Source organism: Schistocerca piceifrons, chromosome 1, assembly GCF_021461385.2.
Source record: "Schistocerca piceifrons isolate TAMUIC-IGC-003096 chromosome 1, iqSchPice1.1, whole genome shotgun sequence".
Classification (NCBI taxonomy): domain Eukaryota; kingdom Metazoa; phylum Arthropoda; class Insecta; order Orthoptera; family Acrididae; genus Schistocerca; species Schistocerca piceifrons.
The window spans coordinates 568,832,018-568,852,114 of record NC_060138.1 but is presented as its reverse complement, the minus strand read 5'-3'; the positions used below and the strand labels follow the sequence as shown (position 1 = coordinate 568,852,114).

Here is a 20,097-nt window from a genome sequence, read left to right as displayed (position 1 = left end):
CTTCAAGTACCTGGGAAGTCTTTTTAGTAATAACAACAGAACAGATAAAGAAATAGATGCCTGTTTAGCAACAGCAAACAAGACACTTTTTAGTTTCATCAAAATTCTAAGGAAAAGATCACTTAGCAGTAACTTCAGAATCCACTTATATCAATCGACCATTATACCTGTGATGTTATATGGATGTGAAACATTAATATTTGGAAAGAAAGATGAAGAAAAACTGTTAATATTCGAAAGAAAAGTACTAAGGAAAATTTTTGGACCTGTATATGACGAAAATAACATGGAATAGAGAATAAGAAAAAAATGAAGAATTAAGAGGGTCATACAAATACCGTAACATCATCGAAGTGCTCAAGAGGAGAAGGTTGAATTGGGCAGGCCATATAGCAACAATGACAGAGAATAGACTACGTAGAATGGCATTCAGCAGAACACTAGATGGAACAAGAGAAAGAGGAAGACCCAGAATCAGATGATGGGATAACATTCGAGAGAACACAACTAGGATGAACAGCAACAGCAACTGGACAAACAGTGCATTGGACAGACAGAAGTGGAAGAGGCTTATAGAGCAAGCGTATGGTTGATAAGGCCCTAGACACTTGTAAAGTAAAGTAAGAAGAAACTTAATAAGTAGGCAGAGTACAATGGTCTGGAATGCTTTTGGTAATGAAACAGGAGCTTGAAAACTATTTTCCCAGTGTATTTGAAAAGCAAAATTTACAACCAGCACCTATTAACTGTTTTGACTTAAAGCACTTAGGCATACATTTTCAATGCAAAAACTATTAATAAAAACAAGGACTACCCAGAGAGTGATTCAGAAGTGCATGTTAGAAATTGTTGGAATGACAGGAAACCAAATCTTTGACAAATGAAGTCAACGACAAAAAAATGGATCACACGAGAGACTAGACTGAAAGCCATGACTCTAATGAAATATGAAAGATGTGGTTAGACATGCAGCCAGGTGAATATCTAGATGGCAGTTGATCTGCTGGTGTTCTTTGATTGATTCCTAGAGACAATAAAAGAAAAAAAGACCTCATGGAAGATGGGCAGATGACATTACAAACAATGCAGGAGAAATGTAAGGAAATATATGAAGATCATAAAGCATGAAAAAATCTACAGGAGTCTTTTATCCAGCAGTGTGTGTCAAAAGACGGATGATGGTGATGATGATGCTGTAGAGGCATCATTGCCCATCTCAAGATTATTTGAGTAATGGAGGGCAACAACTTGTTATAGTAACCAGGCTTCATCTGGCTCCACAGTAAAGCAGCATTTAAGGCCCCATCTGTAGGGTTAACAATTGCATCAACTGAAAGGACAAAAAAGTCATTCTTTACAATGAACTTAAATCTAGTCATTTATTGAGCAGTGGTCTCGTTACTGCCGGTTCTTCATATTAGGAAGGCCTGTTTAAAAATATAGTAGTACCAGAAACATTTAATGTAAAAAATTCTGAATTTCATCAACAAATTCTGGTTTACATCTGGGGAAACATGTCACTGTCACATGTATACAAAAATACACTTCTATTCATTCACATCCCAATAACTAAGAAATAAGAAACAAATTCAGATAGAATATCACAAAAATTCTTCAAAGGGCTGTTAGGCAAAATAAATGAATTCCCAAAGGCACTGTCAAGAAACTACTTGGAGACTTCAATGCATAAGAAGATAGTATGAGAGTATCCTACATAGGACAAACCAAAAGTCTTCAGTCTAAAACTGACATCTACTTTTACCAAATACCTTCCCAGAAAGCAAGATACCCAGAGAACATACACAAAGTATTCAGAATTTAAATATGTGGCAATATAGGTTCAAAATAAAAAAGAAACTGTGAATTTAAAAATCAGAATAGAAATTAATATGGGAACAAAGCCTTTTTGGCTAAAATAAAAATCCAAATGCTTCCCAAATGAGATAATACAAGAAAAAAGTATACAACAGCATGATGATTCCGCCAAAAATTAAAATTAATTAACAATAACATTCAGACAATTTTTCAAATTAATAGCTGGCAAAACTGCTGCTATAAGATGAACTATGAAGCACAGATGGTACATGTCACAAAGCCCTGAATAACAGAATATGAGCAAGGAAATTGAATAAAACCCAATAAAATTACCACCACTTCCAGAAGATTAGCAAAGCAACAACTAAAAAGGCTAATAACTTCAAAGAAAACACTTAACAAGTAACAACAGCACCCAGTGAAGAAGTTTTTGAAACAGTCACGAAGGAACTACACCTGCCTCCAAGACTGTGCTTTAGAAAAGAAAAGGGGACGGTTTAACACTTAACAACACACAAAACTGTACACTACTAGCTAAGAACTTTAAAAAATTACCAACTGGGAAGGAACCAAAGAGGAATTAATGTTTAAATCATATGAGAGACAAAATGTGAACTCTTCACCACCTAGACCATAACAGTAAGAAAAATGATTGGGTTGTTTTGGGGAAGGAGACCAGACAACGAGGTCATCGGTCTCATCGGATTAGGGAAGGATGGGGAAGGAAGTCGGCCATGCCCTTTCAAAGGAACCATCCCGGCATTTGCCTGGAGCGATTTAGGGAAATCACAGAAAACCTAAATCAGGATGGCAGGACGCGTAGAAAAATGGTAACAAGCTAAAACTAAAAGAGAACATGGAATACAAGTAATTACATGGGCACTTACTTGTCCAAAGCTAACAAATGAGTCCTGTACTACAATTTTTTTTTTTTAATTTGGAAGTGTGAGAAATATCACAAGACTGGAAAGATGAACTAATTCATAAGCTTCACAAAAGGAAAGACAAAATGGATGCAATCAAATATTGGGAATGAGTGATCCATTCAGTAACAAACTAATTTCCTATAAAGTGCCATATGGAGCTGGTTAGAAAGCCAGATTGATAGACAGCTACATCAGGGAGGATGCCACAAGGAAGATGAGACAAATATTCAACTACCTCACATTAACCGGACATTACTTACAGACAAAACAATACCATGAGTTTTCCATCACTTCCATTGTCTTCCAAGCAATATACATTTCTGTAGACAGTTCAACTTTTCTGTCCACACACCATGAATTCAAAATAGATAACTGACTGACAAACTGAATCATACAATCCCTCACAAATGCATGGACTCCAAAGTGAAATTTGTAAGAAAATTATCGCAAGCATCCAGGAATAAAACAAGGCTCCAAGGAGACAGGCATCTCTTTAACTATATCATGGAAAAAATTATTTTGAGAATGGAAAATGGTATTATAAGAAACATAAATAGATAATGAAATCAAACTGGAAACCAAAAACAAAGGTTTTGGATTATACATCTGGCTTTTGCAGGTGAGTATTTGTTCAAAATACATATTCAGCCATTATTCAGATACATCTTTTGGAAAAAATTGCAAAGGAAACAGACCTTCAAATCTCAACATTTGGAATAGTTCAAGATCAACATTTAGGATGCACTCAAAATGCCAAAGATTGAAATTGCAAAAAGTCCAATAAAACCCAAAAATTTGTAAACCTCAGCTGAGTAATTCAGATACTGTCATTCACTAATATATGAATGGTGCTAGAATCTTTAAACTTGAGATGACATGCTAACTTTGTAAGAACATCTATACTAAAAAACAGCAATGTAAATTCATACAAAAATTAGACCTTAGAATGCAAATAAAGCTCCTTACATAATGAACACCCATAAAGAAAAGGCCTTCCAAAAATCTGTGGTAAAAAATATGAAAAGTGAGAAAGAAGTTTACAGGACTGTCTTGAGACACTCAGATTTGATTTAGAAGAGCTGTGTTACGCTTCTTACACATATGAAAATGACAGAGGAACCAAGATTAATAATTTTTTTAATATTTCAAGAGTAAAGATAGGTAATTCAATAAGTATACTGGATGATGACATTCAAAACAAAGAAAAAAGGTAAAAGCAGAAGAATGTTCACTAAAGTATATAGAAGACAAGGTGGATGAATGGAAAAATATTGTGAGGAATGAGAAAAGAATAAATCACAAGTAGTGTTTTGTGGTTCATGTTGAACTATAGGCATAAGTCAATACAGCAAGTTTCAGCATATCTTCCACACATTCCATCATTAAAGGGAACCTCCGCGGATATCGAACAAGTCCAGATACACATTAATGAAGAGGTTGAGCCATTGCAAACTGCATTAATACTTAATATGATACTGGAAGGTCCAATCACTGCAGAGTGAAAGTTCCTCTACAGAACCTTATAGAAGGTTGGATGTAAATGTGTACCTAGTAAAAAATTTGTAAAGGGAGGGTCTCTCCAAGGTGCAGTTTCTCTATGAAGAAAATTATAAATATTTGGCACATAGACAGATGCTAAATGAAACACATATACTATCAAAAAGGCACATGTGAAGACTTCAATGACTGCCATATCAGAATCTCAAACAGTTCTCACAAAAACCAAGGAGTTCCTGGACATGCTTAAGGGCTGTCAGTGGCACAAAACATAGTGTGCAGTCACTCACAGGTGACACTGGAATTGAAATTGAGGGTAACAAAGGCCCCACTTTAATTCATGCCCCATTGCAAAGATGTGTTGTTGTGGTCTTCAGTCCAGGAACTGATTTGATGCAACTCTGTCCTGTACAAGCTTCTTCATCTCTGAGTAACTACTGCAACCCACATTCTTCTGGATCCACTAAATGCATTCATCTCTTGGTCTCCCTCTACAATTTTTACCCTCCAATACTAAATTGGTGATTCCTTGATGCCTCAGAATGTGTCCTATCAACTGATCTCTTCTTTTAGTCAGATTCTGTCTCATTTTCTAATATAATTCCCTCAGCATCACCAGATTTACTTCATCTACATTCCATTAACCTCATTTTGCTTTTGTTGATGTTCATCTTATATCCTCCTTTCAAGGTACTGTCCATTCTGTTTAACTCCTCTTCCAGGTCCTATGTTGTCTCTGACAGTATTACAATGTCACCAGCAAACCTCAAAGTTTTTATTTCTTCCCCATGTATTTCAATTCCTACTCCGATTTTTTCTTTTGTTTCCTTTACTGCTTGCTCAATATATAGATTGAATAACATTGTGGATAGACTACAACCCTGTCTCATTCCATTTTCAATCACTGCTTCCCTTTCATGCCCCTCAACTCTTATAACTGCCATCTGGTTTCTGTACAAACTGTAAATAGCCTTTCGCTTCCTGTATTTTACTCCTGCCAGCTTCAGAGTTTGAAAGAGAGTATTCCAGTCAACATTTTCAAAAGCTGTCTTTAAATCTACAACTGCTAGAAATGTAGGTTTCCTTTCCTTAATCTATCTTCTAAGGTAAGTCTTAAGACTGCAAAGATAAATAATATAAATATTAGTGCCAGTGGTGTCTAGAAACAGCTGAAATTGTTAAAACTGAACAAGGTTTTGGGCCTGACGGAGGTCTCTGTTAGATTCTATACAGAATTTGCAGCTGAGTTAGTCCTCCTCTTAAGCATAACACAGGGCATTTGTAAATTGATGTCCATAAATGTAGGGATGTTTCACAACACCAAAACATTAGAAAAGGTCCATATGAATATGGGTCCAAAATCATTCATTTGGGAGTTATATGGGTTTATTGGTAATGTTACATGTGATTTCCTTTTGTAGCTCTCTAAAAAAGGATTTTTGGACCCTTGTTCATATTGACTTTTTGTAATTTTTTGATGAAAGGAACATATCCCTTCATTTATGGACACCAATTTACAACCAACCTGTATATCATAGTCCCTATAACAGAAAACTGCTCAGTGGCTGAAAGAAAGCATAGGTCACAACCGTATTTGAGGGGGATAGCATATATGACCCACACAGCTACCAGCTAATATTACTACAATCCCCAAGTTGCACAGACTTAGAACATATTCAGAGCTCAAACAAAATGATTTCCTTGCTGCCAACTAGTACAGATTCCAGAAATGTTAGGCATACATAATCCAGCATGCTCTCTGTTCACCTAACATCCTTAAAGTCACTGATCAAGGCAAACAGGTGGGTGCCGTTTTTCTTGAATTCTGAAAAGCTATTGACTTTGTACCACACCAACACCTGTTAACATATGTACATTTATATGGAGTATCAAATGAAATATAATGACTGCATTGAGGATTTTTTGGTAGGGAGCTGCCAGAACTTTATCTGGGCTGGAGTGTCATTTGTAGACGTGGAATTAAGTTCAGGTATGCCCCCACGAAGTGTGTTGGGTCCCTTAATTTTCATTTTGCACATTAATGATCTGATAGATGATATTAAGAGTAATCTCTCAGTATTTTTGCAGATGACATCATTATCTATGATGGAATAGTATCTTAATAAAGCTGAAGAAGTATTGGGTTCTTCTTATCCTTGGATTTTCAATATTGCCAAAAAAGAAATACAATTTTACAGATATTTGAAGAGGAATCTGCCAGATATGCAATTCTCTACAAGGGTCATTCAATAAGTAAAGCAACACATATTTTTTTCTTGGCCAATTCCAGCTGAAAAAAATACAGAATTTGTTGTGAAACACCATGGAATATCTCTGCTTCAGCCCCTATAGTTTCATATAGTTCCAATAGGTGACGTCTGTAATGGAGGTTCATTTCAAGTAGAGTGTTATCATCAAGTTTCTTTTAGCAGAATACCAGAGCATCACAGATCTTCAGAAATGCTTGCAGAATATCTATGGAAACGTGGCAGTGAGCAAAAGCATGGTGAGTCATTGTGTAAGGTGTCTGTCATTACTGCAATGAAGTCACACGAACCTGCCTAATCTCAAGCGTGCTGGCTGGGTGCACACAGCTGTAACTCCTGCAATGTTAGAACGTGTCAACACTCTCATTTGAGGTGATTGATGGATCACAATCAAACACCTTGCTGCTCAACTGGACGTCTCTGTTGGTAGTGCCGACACACAACACCATCAGTTGGGGTACTCAAATGTGCATGCCTAGCAGGTTCCTCGCTGCCTATCAGAAGACCACAAAGAGCAACGAAGGACTACCTGTGCAGAACACAGCCACACCCTCAGGAGATAAAGTCATGGTGATGGTCTTCTACGACACTGAAGTGGTTATTCTGTTTGATGTCCTCCCTCATGATGCAACAATAAACTGTGAAATGTATTGTGCTACCCTCACAAAATTGAAGAAATGACTTCGGCATGTGCATCACCACTAAAATGCAAACAACTTCTCCTCCTCCATGATAATGCAAGGCCTCGCACAAGTTTGCACATCTGAAAGGAGCTCAGAAAACTTAATTGAACTGTTCTTCCTCATCCACCCTACAGCCTGGATCTCACACCTTTCAACTTCCATCTGTTTGGCCTAATGAAGGATGCACTCAGTATGTGGATGATAGGGAGATTATTGTCGCAGCTCCAATGCCGACCCACAGGGTGGTGCCATGCAGGCATACAGGCCCTCCCAATAAGTTGGTGTAACACTTTGCATTGAACAGAGATTATGTTGAACACTAGGGTTTTGTTACTGAGAGAGTTAGGAATAATATGAGGTATTGGAATCCTGAATAAAATCAACCTGCTTTCAGAAAAAAATGTGTTGCATTACTTATTGAATGCCCCTCATACTATACACAATAATGTTACTAACTACTTTTGTTGACTAAAAGCTTTCAACATTTTTGTGGCACTCCCAAAACATGGTTTCAAGAAACAGCAAGGAGTGAAAGTAAGCAGAATCAGCTAACACATTGTGTTCAAAGGACAAATGAAGAGTACAGTTTAGCATCCTGTTTATGATGAGGATATTAGAGATTGAGTACAACCTCTGATTAAGGCAGGAAAGGGAAGGAAGGGAACTGGCCATGTCTTTTTCAAAGGAACCATTCTGAAATTTGCTTTAAGTGACTTACGAAGACCACAGAAAACCTGAAACTGGATGGCTGGAATGAGATCTGAACTACTGTCCTCCCAAATGCAAGTCCAGTGAGATAGACACTGTGCCACCATGCTCAGGCACACTATATTTAAGGCAACACAAGTTAAATACTTCACACTGCTAACCATACGAAGTGATCTAATTTTTAGTTTATCTCTGTGTGAGCTACATTTTACCCTGTTGCTCAAGTGGGTTCCAAGCAATTTTAAGCAGTGTCTCATTTAGTGTACGACCATTAATGTCCCTATCTGGTACCTGCAAGCCATTTTTACTCATTTTAAATAGCAAAATACAAGAAACTATGAGAGTAAGAGAGACTGTCAGGAATCAGGTGTAGGGCCTCTGCCAGTCATGTTTGAGTGAGCACTACTTACTAGTATGCTTTTATCATTACCAAACATTACAGTTTTTTTTAACTCTCTTTAAAAATCATTGGAAGTATGCTTACCCAAGTTGAAAAGAAGTATGGAATGTTCCACAACTCTGGACTTCATGTTCTTCTCTTCAAAAATGGCTCTGAGCACTATGGGACTTAACTTCTGAGGTCATCAGTCCCCTAGAACTTAGAACTACTCAAACCTAACTAACCTAAGGACATCACACACATCCATGCTCGAGGCAGGATTCGAACCTACAACCGTAGTGGTCGCGCGGTTCCAGACTGTAGTTACTAGAACCGCTCGGCCACTCCGGCCGGCGTTCTTCTCTTCAGAGTTTAATTTTATTCATCTGGCATAGTTTGTCAATGTTACACTCTCCTTTTCCATTACAAAGTTAAGACCTGTTACAAAGGTAAAACTCCATACGTGGATGCCATTAATATCTGAACATGTTACCTCAATAAGAAGAATTTTATGGCCAATAAAAAGGAGAGATCTTGGTAAGGCCATGGAATACTCCAACAGGGTAGTTGAGCTCATTCTCTGTATTCGAGAGACTAACTGAAAGAGTTATCAAGTTATGCTCTCAAACTTACTTTCTCAAAAAATTCTGAAAACAATGGAATAAGAGAATTGGGTCTGTGATTGGACATGGTTTTCTTATTTCCATAGTTTATAGATGGGTGTCATTTCAGCTTGCTTTTGTCTCTCAGGCAATATGCCTGAGTTGTTATCTGGTTACAATCACAGTTCAAGGGTGGTCCTAACAACTCTAAACAAGGCTTTAGTACTCTGCTAAGATCACTGTATGAGAATGTATGACCAGTGTCAGCAACTTAATGCAAGAATTGAAAAAGATTGAAATATGCAGCTCGGGTGGATGAACCAAGTGATGCTAAAAACCTGACAACTGTTGGCGTAAGTCAGCAATCATATCGCTGAGTGTGTGCACAAAGATTATTTTGCTGGTTGTTTGTGGAGCACATTATGGGTAAAAGATTTTTCAAAATATGGATGATTTTGCAATTAAATGGGCTTGGAATGGAATAAATGTGATAAGAATATGCCCCAGCAGTGCAGCAGTGATAACACGAAAAAGAGCAGGATTTTGTGTTTTATTTATCTGCAAGCAAAGATCCAATTACTTTTATTGTTGTAGGATTCATCTGGAAGCTTTAGTGGCTAAGAAAATTTCTGCAGACCCTAGCACTGCATTACAAAAAGCATCTAATTTTATCATGATTAAAAGTCACGCAATTAGTAATTGTCTCTTTGCTTACTTATGTGGTAAAATGGAATAGAATTTCACTACACTTTAACTGCAAACGGAAATGTGATGGCTGTCAAGGGGACACTCTTAAACAGCTTTCATTATTAAAAAAAAATGAAGTATCACTATTTTCGTCTCAAATACTTACAAATATGTCAATTTATTTTACAGTGCAAGTTTGCTCTTCAAATTATACTACCCGAGAGATATATCTGAGAAACCCAGCAAGCTAAATATATCTTTCCAGGTGGAGAACAATATATCTTTCCTTTCAAGCTTTTATGAAGAAAGCAAGCATTTAAAAACAAAGTGGAAAATAACTTTCAAAATGTTTATATGCACAGACAACATTATTGCTGATAATAATATTGATTTGGAATTGGCTAAGTATACAATTTCCAGAATGAATTTTCACTCTGCAGCAGTGTGTGCTGATTTTCAATGCTTGGCACATCAAAATTGTGTGATGGACGGGACTTAGCTAAATGACTTTTGCCTTTCACCGGCAAGGGCTCAATGACTGAGCCATACAAGGACAACTCATGACACTCCCTCACAGCTTTGCTTCTACCAGTACGTCTTCTCCTATTTTTGAAGTTTCTTACAAGTTGTCCTGCATACCTAGCACTCCTGGAAGAGAGGATATAGCACAGAAATGTCTTGCCCAAGGACTAGAGAACCCCAGAATGAATTTTCACTCTGTTGAGGACTGTGCACCGATTTGAAACTTTCTGGCAGATTTAAGCTATGTGACCAATTAGGATTTGAAGCTGAGATCTGTGCCATGTCTTGGAGGAGGCATGTGCTCTTGCTTGATCCAGCAGAGAGAGAGAGAGAGAGAGAGAGAGAGAGAGAGAGAGAGAGAGAGAGAGAGAGGGGGGGGGGGGGGGAGGAGGAGGAGAGAGAAGGTGGTAGTAACCTGTCTTATCATAATAAATCACAAAGGCACGGAAAATACCCAAATACCCTTACACACAAAAAATCATGCTGCTAAAACATAATTAATGTAGAGTAACAAAAATTTTGGTAATAAATTTGTCTAGGTAACATATTTTTTATTAACACTGCAAGATTACATGTTAATGTAAGCACGAGATGAACCATTGCAAATGTGAAATGCTGGTACATTAATAACTGGTGTAAGTGCCAGTTGAACACAAACATACATGCACTGTGTTGTGCATGTGCCGGATGTCAGTCTGTGGAATGGAGTTCCATGGCAGTTGCACTTGTTCGGTCAACACAGGGATGTCGAAGGCTGTTTGTGAATGACACTGGAGTTGTCATCTGATAATGTCCCACTTGTTCTCGATTGGAGACAGATATGGTGCTCAAGGATGCCAAGGCAACATGTTGGCACATTGTGTTATGTTACAACAGCTGTATCTGGGTGACTGTTATCCTATAGGAAAACACACCCTGGACTGCTGCTCATGAATGGCAGTACAACGGGTAAAATCATGATTGACGTAAAAATTTAGTCAGGGTGCATGGGATTACCACAAGAGTGCTTCTGCTGTCACACGAAATCGCACCCTACACCATAACTGCGGGTGTAGCATGCAGACAGGTTGGTTGCAGGCTCTCGACTGGCCTTCTCCTAAAAACACACACACACACACACACACACACACTCTCTCTCTCTCTCTCTCTCTCTCTCTCTCTCTCTCTCTCTCTCTCTCTCTTTTTCACTGGCACCGAGGCACAACCAGCTTTCATCAGAAAACATAGCAGATCTCCACCTTGCCCTCCTCAGCTTCACACCATTTAAGTCGGAATGGTGATAATTTGGGGACAGGGGAATATGTGCTACGTGCATCTGGCTTGGAGCTGTCCTTGAAGGAACTAATTTGTTACAGTTTGTTGTGTCACTGTGGTACCAACTGCTGCTCAGATTTCTGCTACAGATGCAGTATGATACACCAGAGCCATATGCCAAACACTATGGTCTTCCTTCTCAGTAGTGCCATTGACTGTCCAGAGCCTGGTCTTCTTGCGACCGAACATTCTCTTGACCATTATGGCCAGCAGTTATGTACAGTGGCTACATTCCAGTCGAGTCTTTCTGCAATATCACAGAAGGAACAGCTTCTGCTAGTCCTATTACATGACCTCGTTCAAACTCAGTAATGTGTGGACAATGGGGTTTTTGTTACATTTAAAGGCATTCTTGACTGACATCAAGCCACCACGTCCAATCTCGAAGATAACTAATGCTCATGAACATTACAGTGTGTATTTAAAGCAAATCTGATTTGCAACCTCATATGAGACTGGCACAAAACTTGAATAGAAATTATCTTCCAGATGTAGAAATGCCTCAATCAATTTTTGCTTATGTTGCACAACTGCTTCTTGGTGTTGCAATTTTTTTCCATTATGTATGTATACGTTATGGCAGAGGGGGGGGGGGGGGGGGGAATGCTGGCATATGTCATGCAACCCATTTCTGACAAATGTGTGCCATATTCTTCATGTAATTACAGTGAAACACACATTTGATGTCTAAAATATTTATTAACGTTGCTACAAATACAAGTTCATAAGCAAAATATAAAATATATCCAAACAAAACTGATATTTTACACTAAAATACACAATTCGTATTTCACAGACCACAATTTATCATTTAGATTTTTAACAAGGTTGATGACATGTTAGACATACATATAAGGAATTTTTACAACTTAGGAACTTTCAAAACCTAGCACTCTTCAATGGGTGGAGGTTAATCCATTGAATCATAATAAGCAATTAAGTACAACATAATTAAAATTTTATTAATAGGGAGTACAGAAACATCTTTTATAACAAAATTGGTTTTTCTGTGTGAGAAATCAGTAACTCTGGACCAAGTTTATATATCTTTCTGGCATATAGGTTTGTACATATATGGCAAAATCGGAGCAAGCCTGTAACAGAACTAAAAATAGTTATTTCATGAAAATATGTTACACTGGAACACACACAATGTTTTTGCAAGATACTTTATTACACATTATGTACCTCCTATATTTCAGAACTACCAAGAACAACAGAGTATTTTGGTTTTATACAGGGAAATTTAATCAAGTGATTTATGGGACTTACACAATACCAACAGTTTTCAATTAATGCAGCTCGTAGTGGCTTACATCACAATCTAAAAAAGTAATTGATTTGTTCCAATAAGAAAGCAGTACAACACAAAGGACAAAACATGAAGTATTTACATCAACAAGCAAGTAATAATCAGGAATACACCAAATTTATTTTTAAGTTACACCACAAGTAAATCCTGCACAACACTTGTAAGCCTGAAAGTAATAATGTGCATCATTTACAAACCAGCAGTTCCCATGTAAAATAATACAAAATGATACAAAATGATTGAGAATGTCCAGAATATGAAGGCAGCCAGAGAAAAGTGATCAAGTACTAAAATCACACACACAACATGTAATACAATGACTGCGCAAAAGATATTTTACTACTATTATAACTGTCATGACATTGTCCTTGTTCCTTTTCAAAGCCCCCCTTGTCACTCTCAGAATGTGTGTTAAAGTTAATTCTTCTGATCTGTATCTTGTATTTCCAGTATTGTCAGTTACACATGTAATTCCACTTTTATTCCTCCCTTTCTCAGAATATTTTTCTGTAACTCTTTTCCTACATCTATACAGAGATTTACAACAACAAGTAACAATTTCTGAAGAACCTATAGATAAAATAAATATGGACACTTTTCAGCAGCCCTATGTTTTTCCGGGAAGTTTATCACATAGAAATGAAAGTTTAGCTGGCCAGTCAAGTGTAAATAGGACCACATGAAACTGAAAGCTAGAAGAAACAAACTTATCAAATGAATTGATAACTATAGGCTTAGCTATAAATAAGCTGCATATTAATGACCACTGTACTATCTCATTTAGAAATGGCTACTACTGAAGGTAACTTCACAAGAAATGGGGACAAACACATTAAACAAACACCAGAGTATTGAGAACTCTAGAATATCTTAATTTTCCATCTATAAAATAACAGCTAGTATGATACAGTCAAATTCCATGGCAGAATCTGATTAGAGGACTGGAATTCCACTCATGTGTTATTAGAGTAAGCTGTAAGCATCTGTTGGAGCAAATTCATACAGTGCTTGGCAGGATATGTAACGAGAGTTACTGCTTCCTACCCAGGTATACTATATAAAATCTGTCGATGAGATCAAGGCTATGACATACTCCTCGTGTAATCATAATAATGAAAATTTTACTGGTATTTTGTTTCAATCTCACAGAAAGTAAAATTTCAGGCACCATGTTATTGGCCACTATGTTTATTTTGGCATATACCTTTAATTTATACACAAAACAATTGAAAGCCTCAGAAATTAATGAAAAGCAAAGGAAACCAAAGTAATTTATAAATCGATCTTATTTCAGTGTAGAAGGGCATGTAAACAACAATCTCCACATAATAAAAGAAATTCACCAATGTAAAAGAGGACTTTCACTCTATTAGAAGTCCCTGTTCAGGTTCAGAAAACTCTTTAGAGTAGGAGGGAGTGGCAACTGAAGGATCTTGGCACGCATACCTGCAGCATAAGCTGCACCAGGTGGAGTTCGTACTGTAGCTGGAGTACGGCGACGTGGGGGCGGTGGTGAGTCATCTCCATCTGCATCAGACAGGTCAGAACCAGATGCCATTTCTTCCCCTGAAGGTGAATCACCTGAAATTTCAATGTCAGCGTCCTCCTCATCTCCGAGGCCCGAGTCAGATTTGCGGCGTTTTCCACCTCGTCCCCCACTCCTGAAACCAGATGGTGGAGCAGGCAGACGCACAACACCTGCCACAGGTCGCAGTTCCTCTACTGATCCATCAAGCAATGGAAGCATTAACTGCCCAAATGTATGCCTGCGTAAACCAGAGGCTCTTGATCGAGGACGGCGTGGAGCTGGTGGTGGTGGAGGTGGTAATTCTGCTTCCACCAGTCGGCGTAGCTCCCGTCGTAATACTACTCGGCATGCTTCCTGCAAGCTTGGTGGCGCTGTATCAGCTGTGCAAAACAACACAACTATAAGTATGCCACTAATTAGATTTTAAAATGTCTTGCTATATCTAATGATAAACAGAAATATTTTAGAACCCGTAAGTATATTTCTGCATATGAGAGCTGACTAATTCTGAACAGAAATATAAGCTTTGGGGAGATATTTCATATATTTATGAATACTACAACAGTAGTCTCCATCAGAAGCACACATAAGCTTTACTATCTTACAATGTGCTTCTCTACAAAAGACAAATTTACATGGCTTTGTCCTAGTGCAAGGTAAAACCAAAGACAACAGGTGGCATCTGGTTATGCATATTACAAAATGTAAGAACAAGTAAACGGTTCACAGTAAGCAAGAAGGAATCAAAATAATGGATTACATTTTCGGCCAATTTCAAATGTACTTAAAAACTACATAAAGCTCTCGTGTTCTTCATAAATGTTGAAATATTCTACAGTTATGGCTGAAATTATGAAAATGATTAAAATTTTGTTCTTGTGTCATCCTGTCCAAGACTTTCCAATTGCCAAATTATAGCTAGACTGGCACACAATTCATTACCTGATGAGATTTTGGATACATGTGTGTGTGTGTGTGTGTGTGTGTGTGTGTGTGTGTGTGTGTGTGGGGGGGGGGGGGGGGGGGGAGAGGGAGAGAGAGAGAGAGAGAGAGAGAGAGAGAGAGAGAGAGAGAAGGGCAGGGCTTGTAATATCAATACCTCTGCTAAAATAATCCAAGACTATTTTATAGCTCACAGACTTCGTTAATACAACTCTCAATTCATTTCTTTCTTACCAAACTTCACTAAATCAGATCCAACCACAGACAATGTATGACTTAAAATCTGGTCTTTGTTCTGAATGTTGCAGTTATAACAGAGTTGGATTAGCTTGGAGTAACCAAAAATATGAACTACAGAAAATACAGCTAATTAATCATGTACAAAAACTAATTTGCACCATAATAATTTGTATTGGACACTTAATGAAAGCTCTACCACATTCATCTGATTGCTAACACAGAGAGCTCATCAAGTTGGTAAATTAATCCCTACCGCCTTGTAAGAAGATATAAATATGTTGACACAATTATGTTAACAGAATCTTCCGTCGGTTATTGGTAGAACAACATTATAATAAATGAAAAGCACCAGTTTGCTTTTGTTCAACAATATTACTTTTATTGTGTTAACCTGTTTTTTGCTTACAAGGCCATCTTCAGACATTTACTGAGTATTATCACAATGTTTGCAAATGACATTGGAAGAGAAGTAACACATCTACATAATAGTTTATATTAATAAACAAAACTAATAAAATAAAATAAAATTAGTACTAGACATGAACAATATTTGATAAGACTGCTACAAGGGGTGTTAAACATGGATAGTAATACAAGTACCAGTTAAAAGAAAGCCTTAACTATTGAAACTACAGTCTATATGGAATACAAAGACAACTTCAACAAAACAAAATAGCTTAAAGAATACAGGAAAATGGGAATATGTAGGAAGACACAGTGTGCGAAGTAATGAACAACAGAGATGATTATATGGAGTTTGACCACATCTTGCACAGGAAACAAAAACAGAAAATTATACCCCTCCTCTATGCCCCACCTGCTTCCCCATCCACTGTCTGCAAGAAATGGTGTGCACTACCATGTCTTGCAGACAGTGGTTCCTCTTAATGAGGTGATGTCAGAGTTGGAAAGTATTTACACAATGGATATGGTAGATCTAGATAAATATTGTCTCACATGAACTTACTAAATGGGACAACAAATTCTATGGGCAAATTAGTGACATGGCTACAGGGATTCTATGAAAGCTAACCTAAGCCATTATATTGCCACTACTGACAACTTGAAATATAATCCTTTGGAAACCTAATATGAGAATAAATATGCAAATATGCTATGGAAATTTCTGTCACAATGAAAATAACTAAGGAGAGTGGGAGGGAGGGTTGTCGAAGGGTTACTGATGGCTTGGACGGAGGCAGCAAGTGTACAAGATAGGAATGCAGGAGAGAGAGAGAGAGAGAGAGGGAGAGAGAGAGAGAGAGAGAGAGAGAGAGAGAGGGGGGCAGCAGATGCATGGGATGGGAATGTGACATGTGCTTCTGAAATGGCGAGTTTGTGCAGCGTATAATGATAATGATGAGTGGGAGTATATTTGGAGATAATGACAGAGCAGAGGAAGCAGAGACAATGATGAAAGAGGGTAAGGGTGCAAGGGGTTAGCAAAGGTAGATGCCAGAAGGATTACGGGAACAAAGGCTATGTTGCAAGGATAACACCCATCTATTCTCAGGACAAATGTATGCCATACAACTGCAGAATGTATAATAGATCCTATGATCACTTTGTTTCTCTGAAGCTGTGGGCTGGGGGAATAATCCAGATAGCACGGATTGTAAAGAAGCCATCAAAATCGTGCATGTTGTGCTCAGCAGTGTCGTCTGCCACTGGCAGTCAACTCTGCTCTTTGCCATATTTTGGCAGTGGCCATTCATTTAGGTGGACAGTTGGTTGGGGAGTCATGGCCAGGTGAAATGCTGTGCAGTAATTGCAGCAGGGCTGTTATATGAAATGGCTGTTTCCACAGGTGGCTCTCATGGAATAGGATAAGCCTGTGATGGCACCAAAGTAGGATGTGTTTGGTGGTGAATCAGTTAAAAGTCTTGTACCTGGATCTTCCACAGACGTTTTAACGAAGTGCCACGAGTTTGGGAGAGGATGAGACATAGGCATGGACCAAGATATTGTGTGGGTTGGGTGGGTGGGTGGTGGAATACCTTGCGAGGAGGGGTGATAAAGATGTGGGTAAGATGTTCTTCATTTCCAGGTATGATAATAGATAGTTGAAGTCCTAGTGAGGATTTGGGTCAGTTGTTGTCTGGGATGATATAAAGTGATGAGTGTGTTCTGTTTTGCAGTCAGTTCTTGGGGATGGTAGGGTGTGCGAGGCTGTGGCACTGCAAATCCATTTGTGAACTTTGTTTTTGGGATAGTGTCTGTATGATGGCGTTGATGAGATCTACAGTATACTGAGGAATGGAATTCTTTTCACTGAAGATGCACTGTCTAAGGGTGGCCAGACTGTATGAGAGTGATTTTCTAGTGTGGAAGAGATAGCTGCTGTCAAAATGCATGTGCTATTGATTGTTGGTGGGCTTGATATAGGCATAAGTATGAAGAAGCCATTAGAGAGATGCTCATCAACAGACAGAAAGGTGGTACATTGGGATGAACATGACAATGTGCAGAAAATTTGAGAGAAGCGGTGGAAGAACCAGGATAGGGTATTACGACCCAGAATCAAGATCATGAAGACATCATCAACAAACCTGAACTGAACAAGGATTTTGGCATTTTGAAAACCTAGGAAGATATCCTCCAGAAGACCCATAAATAGATTAGCATAGGAGGGTGCTGTGTGAGTGCTCATTGGACTTGCTGAGGATTTGTTTACAAGTCTTCTCCTCAAAGGAGAAGTCATTATGTGTAAGGATGTAATTAACTGAATGTCTAAAGAATGACTGAGTGTGTTGGGAATCAAAGAAGGTTGGGAGAGGTGACGTTTGACAGCAATAAGGTCACGGACATGGTGGATATTGATGTACAGAGAAGTGGCATCAAAAGTGATGAGTAAGAATCCAGATGGTAAATGGGTGGGAATCTTTGACAGGAGAGATTAGAGGATACATCATTCACTAAAGAGGAACACTACTCTGAGAACAGAGATGACTTGCAGCAATAGAGAGGCTTGGATTCCAGACAATATTCATCCTAAGCCCACTTCCCACCTCCTAAAACACACACATACGAGGTGCGACAAATTAATGAGACTGATGCGGAAAAAAAAAAAAAAAAAAAAAAAAAAAAAAAAAAAAAAAAAAAAAAAAAAAAAAAATGTTTCTTATCATTTTAGTCAAGTTTAGTGTTGTCTCCTTCAAAATAGTCCCCTTCTGATTGCACACACTTTTCCCAGCGCTTCTGCCGTTGATGATAACATTTTTGGAACTTATCTTCTGTAATATTCTCCAAGACCCTCGCCACTGCTTTTTGGACATCTTGTGTTGTTTGAAAACAGTGTCCCTTGACTGCCGTTTTGACTCTTGGAAATAGAAAAAAGTTGCACGGAGCGATATCTGGTGCATAAGGTGGCTGTGGTAGTACTGAAATTTGTTTTGAGGTTAAAAACTGTTGTACTGACAGAGCAGTATGGGATGGCGCATTATTGTGAAGCAGAATCCAATTATCAGCAATGTTGGTATGGACATGAAGAACTTTTTTACGAAGTCTTTCTAAAATTTCTTTGTAGTAATATTGGTTAACTGTTTGTCCAGGAGGCACCCACTCTTTACGAATAATTCCCTTGGTATCAAAGAAGTACACAAGCATGCATGTCACTTTTGACTTCGACATGCGAACTTTTTGAGCACCATTGCGAACGTTGGCGTATTGTCTCTGGATCGTACTGAAAAAACGAACTTTCATCACCAGTGATAAGACGGCTCAACAATTCTGGATTGATTTCTGTTTACTCTAACAGATTGGCTGCCACATTTTTCTGTGTTTCTCGCTGTTGTGGTGTGAGATTTTTGGGGTCTATTTTTGTACAAATCTTTTTCATAGCAAGATCTGCAGTTATTATAAGACGAACCATTTCTTGATTGATGTTCAGCAGTTCTGCAATCATTTTCATGGATAATCGTCGATCAGATCATATGAGTTCAAGCACCCTGGCCAAGTTGACATCCGTCCGTGATGTTGATGGTCGTCCACTGCAGTCTTCATCTTCAACATTCGTTCTGCCTTCACTAAACATTTTATGCCAACGAAAAACTTTAGCTCTTGACATAACCTCCTCTCCAAAAGCCTTCTGAAACTTACCGTAAGTTGTTGTAGCGTTTTCACCCAATTTAACATAAAAAGAAACGGCATACCGTTGCGCAATACTATGCGGTTCCATTTCCGTGACGAGAGACACAAACACGTGTTAACTTATTACAGCACAACTCACAACTGAGCAGTTGCATCAATGTGCAGCTTGGACTAGAAGCAGCTTACAGACCAAGGTCAAAGATATTGTGCCTACGGAAGCCTGGAGGGTTACCACATCTTGCAAAGAAAATCGGTCTCACTACTTTATTGTCGCACCTCGTATGTGCAGAGACAAAGGCATGAGGCATTAAGAGACACAAATAGCTGGGAAAGAGCTAGATAAAGGTTAGAGAAAAACAAGCACATACTATCTCCAATAAAAATGAGTCTAGTAAAGCACAAGATAAACTTTCAGTCTGAGGACAGCAGTACTGTACTTAAATATTAATTCATAGAGTTTTAGTAATTTTCTGCACTGTCATCCAGTAAGAAAAATGTTATTAATTTTTAAAAATGTAATCCATATGAATGATAACAAGTAGTCATAGACACAGCTTCACAGAAACAAAGTGATCATAGGATCTAT

At 38.2% G+C, this 20,097-nt stretch overlaps 1 protein-coding gene across 2 annotated transcripts in view; it reads right to left on the bottom strand.

Annotated features, from left to right (window-relative positions):
• Positions 1-12,940: 12,940 nt before the first annotated feature.
• The window catches only part of LOC124801454 (protein-L-isoaspartate O-methyltransferase domain-containing protein 1-like), a 58,695-nt gene continuing 51,538 nt past the window's right edge, over positions 12,941-20,097 (bottom strand). For both annotated transcript variants that reach the window (XM_047263075.1, XM_047263076.1), the window contains one exon: positions 12,941-14,620. In XM_047263075.1, the coding sequence (XP_047119031.1) occupies positions 14,082-14,620 (539 nt within the window). In that variant the 3' untranslated portion in view covers positions 12,941-14,081. The remainder of the gene's footprint in view (positions 14,621-20,097) is intronic.